Below are 13,043 nucleotides of genomic sequence, written 5' to 3'. Positions count from 1 at the left end.
ACTGTGTGGGAGAGGCTTACGCTTTGCATACAATGGACCTTGTCTCCACTTTCAGAGTTCTGACCTATGATCTCACAAGGACAGTCATAGCAGTGACTGTGAACAAGAAAGTAGGGAGGACTAGCACAGGTGAGCGTGAGCATGGTCTTGAGAGGTCAGGCTCTTCCCGGACACAGGTGATGTGGGTGTGGTCCTGTAAGGTCAGGTGTTCCTGGGCTAGGTGACATGGACATGGTCTCATGAACTCAGGTTCCTGGACACAGAGGACATGGGATGGGCCCCTGAGGTCTGTTGTACCTGACATAGATGACATGCTCTGGGGTCCTGCAGAAATGGCCATCTACCTGACTTTACTGCCTAACCCCCTTCAGATCTCTGTGGAGGAGCTGGAACGCAACCTTGTGATCAAGGTCAATAAAGATGCTGTGATGAAGATCGCAGTAGCTGGAGAGCTGTTCCAGCTGGAGAGAGGCCTATATCACCTGAATCTCACTGTGGGTGGCATTCCCTTCAAGGAGAACGACCTTGTCCAGCCTGTAAGTGTCCATCCCTAACCATGGGCGGAGAATGTATCAAGCTCAGGCCTGGCCATGCCTGGAGGGGTTTGGCCTTAAGCTGAGCACACATCTGTCAATGGTGAGGAGGCAGAGGGTCCCTTGCTGGCAGTCTCTTCATGATACCCATTTAAGTTTTCATCTAACTTGATAGTAGTCTATTTTGTGGTAAAGATGAAACAAATTACTTTTTAACCAAAAGAATAATAAACTTTTTGGACAATTCTCAAAAGCATTTTGGGTTATTATCCTTACCAAGATTTCCATAGGTGGAAAAGCTCTAATAGGAGGACTTTTAGGGGGTAGTTTTTCAAAGTCCTGCCTGACCCTAAGCCTCGCCTTCACATCTTGGCCGCTGTCTCTGTCCCTACCTCTCTGATCCCAGTGGTCAGAACCCTTGCTTTTGGGATAGCAACATCTATTCCAGATGGAAAACCAGTTTAGCATCTGATGGAGTGACACAACCACCATTCGAGGGGTCTCCAGGGGATGACACCAAACATATTGTTGCAGTTCTGTAACACATAAAACCAGAGTGACCTGATTTGCTTAGAACCACACAGCACGTATGTGGCCAAGCGAGAACATGCATCCTTAGCCTCTGGGCTGACTTTTCTAGACATGCTTCCAAGGTGAAGGGAAGGCACAATCACAGTAAAGTGCTCCCCACCTATGTAATCAGGTAGTAGATGCCCTGCTCCTCTGACCACTGTGGGGAAACCAGGCAGACAGAACAGATGGCTGCCCCAGTGTCATGTATGTTATTTTCATCCTGCATGGATCCAGGTGTCCTGAAAGGTTTTGAAAAGTGAAGTGCACTTTTGTGAAATAACCTCCCTCTGTAGTATCTACTCATTCAAGTAGAGATTTCCACACACCTAAGCCCATCAGGTCCAGTGGTGCCAGACTTGTGGCCTCTTCCCCACTCATCGTGTCCTGGCTCAGGAAGCCACCAGATTTAATTTGTCTTTCCAGATTAATCCTCGCCTGGATGGGTGTATGAGGAGCTGGAATTGGCTAAATGGGGAAGATAGTGCCATCCAGGAAACGGTGAAGGCAAATACGAAAATGCAGTGCTTCTCTGTGACAGAGAGGGGGGCCTTCTTCCCGGGGAACGCGTTTGCCTTCTACAGTCTCAGCTATAGTAAGTGGGTGTTGCCCTGGGGATAGCTCTGATGGGACTTCTAGCCAGGTATGTGCTGACGTGTGAGCATCCATCCAGACAAACAGCTCCTATCTCTATGAGTCCTGGGATCAGCTGGTGCCTACAGGCTGAGGCAGGGTTCAATGGGATGGGTGAGGCCCAGATCCCAGTACAACCATCTGGATTCCCTATAGAGCTAGCCATAGAAGAGGAACTGATGGAGACATAGTCTAATAGCCAGAAAGGGACAGACTGGTCAGACGAGCAGGCCTGGGGTGGGGGGTACCTGGCAGAAAGTCTGAGAGGCCAAGCTTGGACATGTCTGAGTACATGCAACAGTGCTCAGAAAGATGCCCAACCTGCATTTGCCAGTGACTTCATGAGGGACAGGTGTGGCTGCACAGGTGCTGTTGACCTCAGGTGTGGAAAGCAGAGAAAGTTCAGAGGAGGAAGTGGGGATGAAGCATTAAGACAGGTAAAGCCAGCCTTTAGCACCCTTGAAATGGGCCCTATGGCAGTTCCACAAGGAGAGAAATCAGAAAGAAGCCTGGGGGAAGTGGTGTCTTGCTGGTGCCCTCAAAAGGACAGGACCTAGCAGAGGAGGCGGTGGGGGGGGGCGCGGTGCATGAGGGCTGCCTCTTTGGGGAGTGGACATGCTGGTCCTGGAACCTGAATCCACCAGTCTCACTGTGCTAAAGTCAGTTAAGGGTCCAGGGATGGCCAAGAGGCAGAGGGTCAGGCCCATAGGCCCCAGGTTCCTTTGAACAGAGCCTATAATTTCTTAACCTATGACGGTCACTGAGAGTGATTTTGGGCCCCTGCGCCTCAGGGTCTGAGAGGGAGTTATATTGCCTAGTGAGTCACCATGCTGAGAAAACTTACCAGGGAGGTAAAGCCTGGTGTTCTTGTGGCGCATCCGCCAAGGGACCTGCATGGAAGGGTGCACTTGCCTCATCCTTCACAAAGTGTTTTTCCTACTTTTTGCAATCCATACTCATTTACTCAATAAACTACTTAGAACTGACCCCTGTGGACATCAGCTAGGGACCATACATAGAGGACTTGACTTGAGGCACTTGTGGGTGGAAAACTGGGAGCCCGCCCATTGCAGAGAGCAGTGAGGCAGACCAAGTCTGCACCAACCTTGATTCAATCCCTCTGCCTGCAGCTCCTTCCACACTGTGGAGCTCTTAGTAAGGTAAAGACTTAAAAACCAAGACTGAGGTTTTCTTCGGGCCTTGTAATCAATGGAGAACCCGCACATGGTGTGGAATACAGGCTGTATACCCTAAGCTGCAGGTGACATGAAGTGTTAGCGAGCTACATCATAGACACAAGGCCCCTACAAGTATGGTGTGGGAGTGATTCACTCTGTGAGGCTTTGGAATGTAGAGCACAGTTATGTCTGGGGACTTCTGGAGAGACCACAGGATCTGTTCCCATTCTCATAGTCTCCTAAACTCTTCAATCAATTTCTACTGTGCAGAATCACCTGGCACTGGCAGAAGGGAGGTTAGCACAGCGGTCACAACATGCACTGTGGAAGGTGCTGAACATGAACTCTGCAGGGAGGGGAAGTGGGAACAAGAGGAGGTGGGTGGCCATTGATGCTGTCCTTGTGGGGGAGCAGCCATCCTCAGGCATGTCCAAGTTCCCAGGGCTGACAGGCTGAGCACAGCATTGGCGATCTGTCACCTTCCTGCTTCAGGCTGTCTGTTGAAACACTGGCAGGTCCTAAAAGTACAGGCTTGTTGTATGCTCCTCACTTGCCCACTTGCCACGAGTTCCCTTCCCAGAGCAGGTGCAGAGTTGTCCCATGGAGAGCTGTTCCATGCAGAACTGTCCCTCATGGCACTCCGGTCTTGGCTGGTACTCATTGTGCTCACACTCACCTTTCCGCCATTTGTATTGTCTTATAATGTGCCGCTTTCATTGCAGCCCGAACATCGCAGGACGTCGGGACTGAAACCACCTGGGAAGTAGAAGTCGTGGCTCGAATTCGCCCTGCCACTGACACAGGGGTGCTGCTAGCACTAGTGGGTGACAACCATGCTGTTCCCCTCTCTGTGGCCCTGGTTGACTACCACTCCACAAAGAAACTCAAGAAACAGGTGGGAGACTGGAGAGATGGCTCAGCGGTTAAGAGCACTTGGGTTCGATTCTCAGCACCCATATGGTGGCTAACAACTGTCCCACCTTGGGCATTGCATGATACAGGTTCACTTATATACATGTAGGCAATACACTCATACACATAAAATAAAAATAATAAATAAAAATTAAAAGTTTGAAAAAACAGGTAGGGCTGAATGGAACCACAGGAATGGCCAGCATATGAGGCCAGCTTTGGCTAGGACACCCACCCCTGTGCAACATTTCTGACGTCTGTGCAAACCCTGTGAGATCCCTATTCTATCCCTGTGCTTCAGCGTCACCTCAACATAACCAGCAAGGGGAGGTCCTGAGGTCTACCCCACTCTCTAGGATGTTGAGTTGTTGAACTTTCCCTATCTTGGAGGGAGTTTTCCCAGCCCCAAAGTCTCTACCCACGTCTGAGCACACACAGCTGGGTAGCATTCCCTGGCTTTGGAGACAAGGCTGCCATGTAATCATCTGAGAACAACTTTGAAGCAAAACCAGTGCTGGCCAAGGTGGCTGGTGGTGCAGCCAGGGTCTGAAACTTCACAATGAGCTCTCTGGACCTCAGGTGTAGGCTGTCCCAGTCAGAGCTGTGACTCATATGAGAGTCTGGTGGTGTCACTACCAAACTGAAATTTCAAGTTTCTTTCAAAGTCAGGCCTGCTAACATGGCACACCATCTTGGCAATACTGGGCAAATCCTTGGTTCCCTCATACACAGCTCCTGCCATGTCCATTGGCTCCCCAGGTCAGGTCAGTCCTCTTGAGCCACTGACTTCCACTGTTTTCTTATGGAACAGGAAGCTATTAAATGAGGTCTTCCTCTCTCCTCTGTGTCCCAAAGAGGAGAGTGTAGGTCAAACCATAGGGTTTCTATCCCAATCTGATCAGGCCATAGAGCCCTTCTGGATACTTGGACTAGACAGTAACAGGGTTGTTTTGCATGATGCATACCACCAAGGGGACCAGGCGACATGCTGTCAAGCACCCAGACCCATCCCCAGCATCAGGGATAAATAGCCAAGAGCAAAGGCTGTTCACCCAAGGGAAAAGGAGGGGTGGAGGGTGAGGTGTGCTCCTTTCCAGTGCTGGTACTACAAGGTTGCAGCTGACAGAATGTCCTGCATCCTGTTACAGCCATTTTGAGAAGCCAGCTCAGGCTGGGTGTGACCCCCTGGATGAGTAGGGATAGCCCAAGTCCCCACAGCTGTCCAGGGACTTTGCTGTGTCATCTCCCTCTATTTCCTCCCAGCTATATATGCTTTACATGCAAAGAATCTGAGTCCCAGTATGGAAAAGGCCCCCATGGTTCCTGGGCTTCCTCGTACCTAGGGCTGTAGGATTACCCTACCCCTAAGAAGGGGCTAGTGTGGGGGTAGCCAGCCTGTGAAGACCAGAGGAGGGTTGGCTAGGCCTTTAATGGGATATGCTGACCCCTGTGTAAGCGCTATACTTCTCTGTCACCTGATCACTGCTCTGGTGTCTCCTGCAGCTGGTAATCCTAGCAGTCGAGGATGTTGCTCTGGCACTGATGGAGATCAAGGTGTGCGATAGCCAGGAGCATGTGGTCACTGTCTCTGTGAGAGAGGGCGAGGCCACACTGGAGGTGGATGGCACCAAGGGCCAGAGTGAAGTGAGCGCTGCCCAGCTGCAGGAGAGGCTGGCCTTCCTTGAAACACATCTGCAAGGCTCTGTACTCACCTTCATTGGGGGCCTGCCAGGTAGGGCTCCCTGTACTGATTCTACAGTAGACATCCCTTGTTTCACACATGGGCTGTGATGCTGACTGTAAGAAAGGACTCTGATTAGAGGAACTGGAAATGCAGGTGGACCTTATTCACTGGCCTCTGTGCTGCCTAAATCCTGCCTCCAAGCAAGAATTGATCCAGAGTCACTCATTGAGGAGTGTTATCTGGGAGCCCAGCAAACAGAGGCTGATGGGGGCAGGGATTGGTGGACTCCAGGTGATGTGAGAGTTGGGTGCCTGAGTTGTTCCAGGCATCTGCAGTCTTAGAGGCTGACAGAGTGGCTGCCAGCCCCTCCTACCTCCATCAAGGGAAGCCAGCAGAGGCAGCCAGCAGCATGCTGTTTGCTTACACAGGCCCAGGGGTAGAACTAGAACATCGTTGCCTGTGGCCTGAGCTGAAGGTATGGAGAGGCCCAAGTCTATGCACAGGTCTCTACTTAGAACAAAAAGCAGACTTTCTGCCCTGACGGCCAATAATTTTATCCAATAAGGCTTCAAGGAGTCTGAGAGCCAGAGGCCCAGAAGCCTAGCAACTTACAGGATGATAGGATACCCCTTATTGGACTGACCATCTTGCATGCATGCCTGGGGGTAGGGGGCGCGGGTGAAGAGGCTTCATGCCATTACAGGTCTGGGTGGTAATGTGGAGAGGAATAAATGCCTTGCCAGGAATGTAGGCAGGGCTAGCCACAAGCAACGCAGAGGGTGCCGGGTGGAGCTCCCTGGCAGATCTCAGCCTGTTTAGTGTTTGGTCTCCCACTGCTCAGATGTGCCAGTGACTTCTGCACCCGTCACGGCGTTCTACCGAGGTTGTATGACACTGGAGGTGAACCAGAAGATCTTGGACCTGGATGAGGCTTCATATAAGCACAGTGACATCACCTCACACTCCTGCCCACCTGTGGAACACATCACACCCTAGACCAAGCTGCTCCAGCACCCATGATCAAGAGCCTCTACACCTTCCTCCACACAGAGGGAGGCAGAGGCATGGACACCCAGAACCAGCTCCTGGAGCAGGTGGGCTGCCACCCTTGTGGCTGTTTCCTTTGAGATCTCTCTTTGTCTTGTAACATATCTGTACATAGTGAGACTGGTATTAGGTCAGGGGCTTCTCACTCAGCCACTTGGCCCAATGTGAGCTGGCTAGAAGGGGATGGGTGGGACGGCCAGCAGCTCACAGCAGAGTGGACTTAAAAATAATTCTCTATTATTTTTATTACCACATGCTTCTTTCTGATTCTAAAATATGGACAATAAAATATTTACAAAACCCTTTTTAACCCTGTGTTGGCCATTTTCTGATCTGGGAGGTTTTCCAACACCTAGCTGTTTTCAGGTTAAATGGGCATTGAGGTCTGCAGTGCCACAGGCCCATACCCAAAGAAGGTCTCTGCTCCAAAATACAGCCTCTTCTGCTTCTTGTTGGGCCTTTCCTGAAGCTACCCTGAGTCCCAGGCCAGGTAGCTGTGGACTGCCCTGGGGGCCTGTCCTCACAAGGCTGATGGCAGGGACTGAGGCCAAGGTTCACCAGTGAGCTGCAGAGCATCAGTTTATACTACAAATGGAGATGAAGGCCTGCCTGGCTATGCCATCACCCCCACACATAGAACCCCTATTAAAACTGTGCCTACGAGTTGTCGGCATGAAGTTGGCACCTGCATAGACTCTCCCCATCTCTCTGGACTTGCCAGTCACCTCTTTTGGCTACTCCGGTTCCATTTAAAAGGAAAAGCCTGGTCTTCTCTTTCACGGCCACGAGCAGAGCTGTGAGAGCTACACTTGCCAACAGTAGGAGACCCAGGAACACGGCAGCTTGCTCGATATCTCTGAGCCATGGTTTCCTTGTGATAGAGGAGATGGAGGAGCCATTGACTCTTTGACCCCAGAAGCCTGTTAGCCCTGCTGAAGATTAGAACGGGGTAGCACTGTTGAGCACAGCTCCAAGAAGGTGGTGGATGCAGACCTGCCCAGGACCCTGGGGATCCCTCACTGCTTGTTTGTCCTCAGGCAGCCCCAGGAGCTCACAGCCTTTGAGGGGCCAGATCTGCCTCCAACTGGTGATGCAGCATCCCTTAGGCCTTTAGTGGGTTTTCTTTGCTTTGGAAGCAGCTCTGGAATGTTCTTACAGAATGTTCTCATGGAATGCCCTCCAGTCAGCCCCAATTCTCTCCAGAAGGTCATAAGGCCAAGAACAGAGGAAGACAAATGCTGGCTCTGGCCTAGGCCACACAGACACGCAGGGGACAGCTACATCTCTGGCGTTACCTACTCGCCTTGGAGAGGCAACGTTTGGGGAGCGCATAGAAACCTCTCCTTCCTGCTGTTGCATCTTCAGCCTTGCCTGGCACCAGGTCTTCTGCCAAACAAAGGCATGACGTGTCTGCCAGCCCAGCCTGGACTCCTTGCTCCCTGGGTCCAGATGGCCAAACTACTGAGCTCTGAGAGGAACCACAACAATTTGAGGAGGGATGGTAGCAACTGCTTGGTGGAGGAAGAAGGAGGTAGAATGGATTTTATGGCTGACTTTGATGATCTGAGTTGATTTCAAAGTTTCTTCTTTTCTTTTCAGGAAGAGTTTTGCCACTTGTTTTCAGCATGCCCTCAAGGTTGTGTTCTTTGGGGGACTCTCATGCACATATAGGACCTTTAACAGCATCCCATCCTCCCCCCAGCAGGCTCCATTGTACCCTCTCATAGACACATACTCTGACAAAGAAAAATGTCTCCAGATTTTTCCAAAGGTACTTACAGCAAAGTCACCCTTTAGAAACCACTGCTTGAGGGCAGAAGACCATTTGACTCTTATTTCCCAAAATATATAAAGCCTACACAGATCATGTATTTAAATGAAGGAAGGCTATGTGCTCCAACAGGAAGATTTGCATTACACAGGATCAAAAGCCTCATGTCCAGAATAGACAATGACTTCCTACAAATCTACCAGGTAGAATGACCACCCAAGAGAAAAGCAAGCGAGAGACCCAAGCAGACCCTGTAGAACAGAGAATGTAGCTGCTGCAATGGCTCTCTGCTGTTTAACAAGGAATATGCACAGACAGGCCTGCCCACAGGCTGACATCATCCATTACCAGTCTGATACCAGGTCTTGAGAAGCAGAGCGATATCACAAGTAGGGTCCCGCCACAGTCATCCTGATCTGGTAAGGCAGAAGATCTCAGCCTCCAAAGCCAGTGCCTCTCCTCAATGGGGCGCGGCTCACCATATGTATGCCCATGCACACCCATGTGAGTAATCAGCTGCTGCCATAGCACAGACCTAGAAATAGCCCCATCTATTGTCAATCCAAAAAGAGATACAACTGATAGATTCAGTGACAGAATGGATGGCCACATTTGAAACTCACCAACCAGAGTAAAAGCCAAACATGGAGCAGGCCCTCAAGCAACAAAGAGACATAATCATCAAGGGATGAACCAGCAGTCACTGAGCGTGAGTGCTCCATCTGGCCTCCCAGCCCTGTGCACACAAAGGCAAGAACACAGTCAGGGCATCTGCCCACACTGCAGGCTAGTGTCAGGGTGGAGGCTGCTCTAGAGACTGGGGTGTGGGAACTCACATTCTCCATGACTGGGGTGAGAGAGAAAGACATTTTTGTGGCCATGAACAAAAATGTTGACCTTGGAGTTCAATATTTCTTAATAGTTCTTGGCTGTAGGCAAGATTAAAACACCAAGTGTGGGGTCAAGGCTAGGCTTCAAGAGTGCTGGGGGGAAACAGTCTAGAGCAGCTCTCTGACTCTGCCTCATCCAGCCCCACATGCGTCTGACTTGCACTGGCATCTGGTGTGTGCAGGGTGATTCTTGAGAATTTTGGTCAGGTTGGCTTCGGATGGGTGATGCCTCTACAGCTAGTTTTGCTGTTCTGCTGAGACCCTGAGGCCAGCTTTAGGGATATCAGAGGTAAAACCCAATGTGCCCATGACACAGAGGACCATTGAATACAAAACTAGTAGTGTGCCATAATATGAGAATAGACAGGGAGGAGACCATGGGGCTCTGCACCACTGAGGCCCTGATGCTCTGGAATCCCAGCTTTGTTCCAGCAGCTTCCAGAGCCTGGCTCTTCACTGTGTTGTTGCTACACTGATGAAGATCCTTTGTCCCAGCCTGGAAGAAGCAGCCTGGCTGTGTTTCTTTGCCAAGGTCATGTCTCAGTGCCCCTGGTCATCCTCAGCATCCTGAACCTCACTTCCACAAGGAATGGGATCTTGCCTTCACTGCATGGGATGCCTTTTTCCACAGCCAGCACTGTGGCCATGTCCATACTGTGTCCCTTGTGAGAACTGCTTAACTGTGCACCCTGGATAGATGCAAGGCAGGGGCAGGGCCAAGTGACTCCTGACCCCTGATGCAGTCAAGGAGCAGTATCCAAGGCCCTCCAAGGTCCAAAAAAGATCTTTGACTGCTGCATCCAAGTGTAATTCTGAAAAAACTTTTCCAAATTTCTCTGAAACTTGTGGTCCTGTGAGACAGGGAATATCCTAGTGTTTCCCATGGGGAACATGTAAATACACAGAATCTTATCTGATATTGATTCAGGGCCATGAGGAGGCTGGTCTCCTGGAGGTTGTACGGAGGCCAAGCTGTGCTGGGCCCAAGGCCAGATGGCACCAAGGTAAAACCAAGAGCCTTTTGTTCTCAGGCTACAAGGCCAAATTTAACAAAATGTTGATAGCGAGTAGCAGGCCAGTGGCCATCTCAGTCCTTCAGGGACCAGTGATTATCTCCCAGCTTGGTAGCACGTGTTCTCCATGGACAGGTCTGTCATCTTCCTGTGTGAGCACACGTTGTGGGCCTTCATACAGAACTCCCTCTGTTTAGAAAACCCACGTGGGAGCCTGCCTTGTGAGCTCTTTTGCTGGATGAGGTAGTCCTGACCAGCAGGGGGCACAGCAGTCTCATCTTCACACGTTGGACCTCCACCCCTGACCTTACAGAGAAGGGAGGCTAGGCCCTAGTACCCACACCACAGAATAAGCCAGCAACCACAAATCAACAGGGGAGAAGTGCACAAGTTTATTACATGTACAGAGCACCACAGGGAGAAGGGAGTGAGAGATTTGTAAACTCCTATGAGGGTTCATAGGGACTGGGAAGGTTGAAGGGAAAACGACTTGGGGGAAGAGGAAGGACCGAGGTTAGCCAGATGACCCCCCACACACACTCTGCTCCCGTGATGCCTCTCCAGGTTGGAGAGGCCTGGAAAGCCTCTAGGGACCTGTCCTCCCAAAGATGTCGGTCTTCCCCTGCACCCCAAGATTTCTGAGGTGAGGCATATCCAACCCCTCACTGAGCTCCTTCAGGGTCTCCTTCCTATCCACCTAGGATCTGACCATTCCTGAGAGTGTTCACTGTCAAGCATGTCTGGCAGACACAGGCACATGATAGGCCCTCAGTCTACTATGGACACATTGTCCCTAGACTTGAGCTGAAGGACCCTAGGACCATCCTTGCCACCATTCCACTCAGAGCAGAGGCTAGAGGCCCACTGTTGCTTCCTCAGCAGGCAGGTAGGTTCTAGGCTGCTGGGGCACAGGTGGGCACTCTGACATCAGGAGGGTACCACTGGTACATGCTCAGATGCAGGGCCTCTGGCAGGTAGGTGGCGGTTTATGTTTCATGGTGGAAAATATAACACAAGGCAAAGTTTGCATGGAGGCAGTGCTCTCAGGCCTCTAGAAGCAGTTTGGGTACCTGCACAAAGCTTGTTTTCCTTCAAGTAAATGTCAGGAGAGCACAACTCAGGGGATGGGGCCATCCCTTCTTGGGGGCATGCGCACAGAAGTCTGTCAATCTGTAATGCATTTCCTGAAGGAATAATCCTCACATAAATGCCTGGCTGTCCCTTTTGCAGGATAATAGCAACTAATAACTGACCAAGAGGATGGTGGGGATGAAGCTGGGCCATGAGCAATGGCAGGCACAGAGCAGCTCATCTGGGTGATGTGGCTGGGACCTAGCAGAGTTTGCTGTTGGTCTTCACAGGGGGAGAGGCAGGCAGCAGAGGTGCCATGGGACCACCGTCAGCTGGCTCTGCTTCCACCCCTGGCTTTGCTGTTTTTATTTTATTTTTGACAACCCCAAACCAAGTTACTTTTCAGTCTACTGCCTCCATGTCAGGGCGCATAAGGAGGAGGCTTCTCCCCTGGGAGAAAGTAAGCTGGTGTGCAGAGTGAGGGGGTGTTGGGAGGATGCCCATGGCTGGAGCTGCACTGGGAAGGAGACTGTGTGTCTTCAGGCAGAGCGAGGTCAGCAGAGGACGAAGCTGGCAGGGCACTGGAGGGCTGTAAGTAAACAGAGGCATCCTGGGTCAGCAGGTGGGATTCAGCTATACACTGTCCAGAATACATGCCAGGACCAGCTTGGCACAGCACCCTCCCAGACCCGGGTCTCCTGCCTCACCAGCCCCCAAGAGGGGTTGGCAGGAAGGACAAATGTCAGCCCAGTTGGAACCTTGTTGGCACAAACTCAACTTCTAAAGCTGCTGGGGACAGCAGAGGAAGGTCTCCAAAACTCCACAGACTTCCTTGGCCACTCTTTCCACTTCGGTGCAAATCTTTCACCAGCTCTGACAGGGAGTACCAGAGGCAACCTGCAGCCGGCCCTTGGTACTCACCAAATAGAACAAGACCATCAACATTTCCAATACAGTCTTAATATGTGTCAGTCACCATATTTGGTCAACCACAGTCAAGAGTTTAAAGAAGGTATTTTTCAGATGTGATTAACATTTCAACAGTGACTTTTGAGTAAGCTGGCCATCATCCCTACTCTGGGCTGCAGTTGCAGGTCTGAAAAATAAAGGCTGAGACCCCCGAGTGAGAAGGGAATTCTGTCTACACATGACTGGATTCTAGTCCCAGCAGCTCTTCCCTGGCCTCCTGCCTTCCTGGTTCCTCAGAACCTGACTCCACTACAATCGAGAGAGTCAGTGATTAAAATAAATTTCTCTTTCCCTCTCTCCTGTATATATATCTGCATCTCTGAAGACCCCACAGACACCTGAAGACTCAAAGAAGAGTGAGTATGATATGAGAAGTTTGTAGAACAGCACAGATCTGAGGTCCCTCAGCCAATAAATCTTCCCCCACTGCTGCTTAAGTTCTAGAATTTAAAAACTCCTTTAAAAATCTTTATTTAAATAACTAAAGCAAACTAAAAAAGTGAGTTTTTAAAGTGACCTCCCAGTGTGCTATGTGATGCTCCTGCTGGCTGGGTCTGAGGCTTCTGAGTAATCAGCTGACCTGTTCATGTCTTCCCGTTGCTGGAGCCAGGATCAGTCAGCTCATCCATCCTAAAAGCATTTCCTCACAGGAGTTAAAGCTGGGGATGTCATCCTTGCTGGAGATGACTATTACATCAACGCCAACTGCCAGCTCAGGATTCTTTCTTGTTTCTCCCTCAATCCTGTGCATCCTTCTGACTACAGGGGCCAG

At 50.7% G+C, this 13,043-nt stretch overlaps 2 protein-coding genes across 2 annotated transcripts in view; one reads left to right on the top strand and one right to left on the bottom strand.

The window, feature by feature from the left end:
* Window positions 1-6,867, top strand: part of Gas6 (growth arrest specific 6) — a 28,548-nt gene extending 21,681 nt beyond the window's left edge. The window contains exons 11-15 of the mRNA XM_008848438.2: window positions 372-536; window positions 1,530-1,698; window positions 3,637-3,809; window positions 5,330-5,558; window positions 6,352-6,867. Coding sequence (XP_008846660.1) covers window positions 372-536; window positions 1,530-1,698; window positions 3,637-3,809; window positions 5,330-5,558; window positions 6,352-6,506 — 891 coding nt within the window. The 3' untranslated portion in view covers window positions 6,507-6,867. The remainder of the gene's footprint in view (window positions 1-371; window positions 537-1,529; window positions 1,699-3,636; window positions 3,810-5,329; window positions 5,559-6,351) is intronic.
* Window positions 6,868-10,601: 3,734 nt separating this feature from the next.
* Tmem255b (transmembrane protein 255B) overlaps window positions 10,602-13,043 on the bottom strand; it is a 33,257-nt gene continuing 30,815 nt past the window's right edge. The window contains exon 9 of the mRNA XM_008848437.2: window positions 10,602-11,891. Within this exon, the coding sequence (XP_008846659.1) occupies window positions 11,724-11,891 (168 nt within the window). The 3' untranslated portion in view covers window positions 10,602-11,723. The remainder of the gene's footprint in view (window positions 11,892-13,043) is intronic.

The sequence above is a fragment of the Nannospalax galili genome, unplaced genomic scaffold, assembly GCF_000622305.1.
Source record: "Nannospalax galili isolate Female #2095 unplaced genomic scaffold, S.galili_v1.0 scaffold744, whole genome shotgun sequence".
NCBI classification, from domain to species: Eukaryota; Metazoa; Chordata; class Mammalia; order Rodentia; family Spalacidae; genus Nannospalax; species Nannospalax galili.
This window is presented reverse-complemented; position numbering and strand designations above follow the sequence as displayed.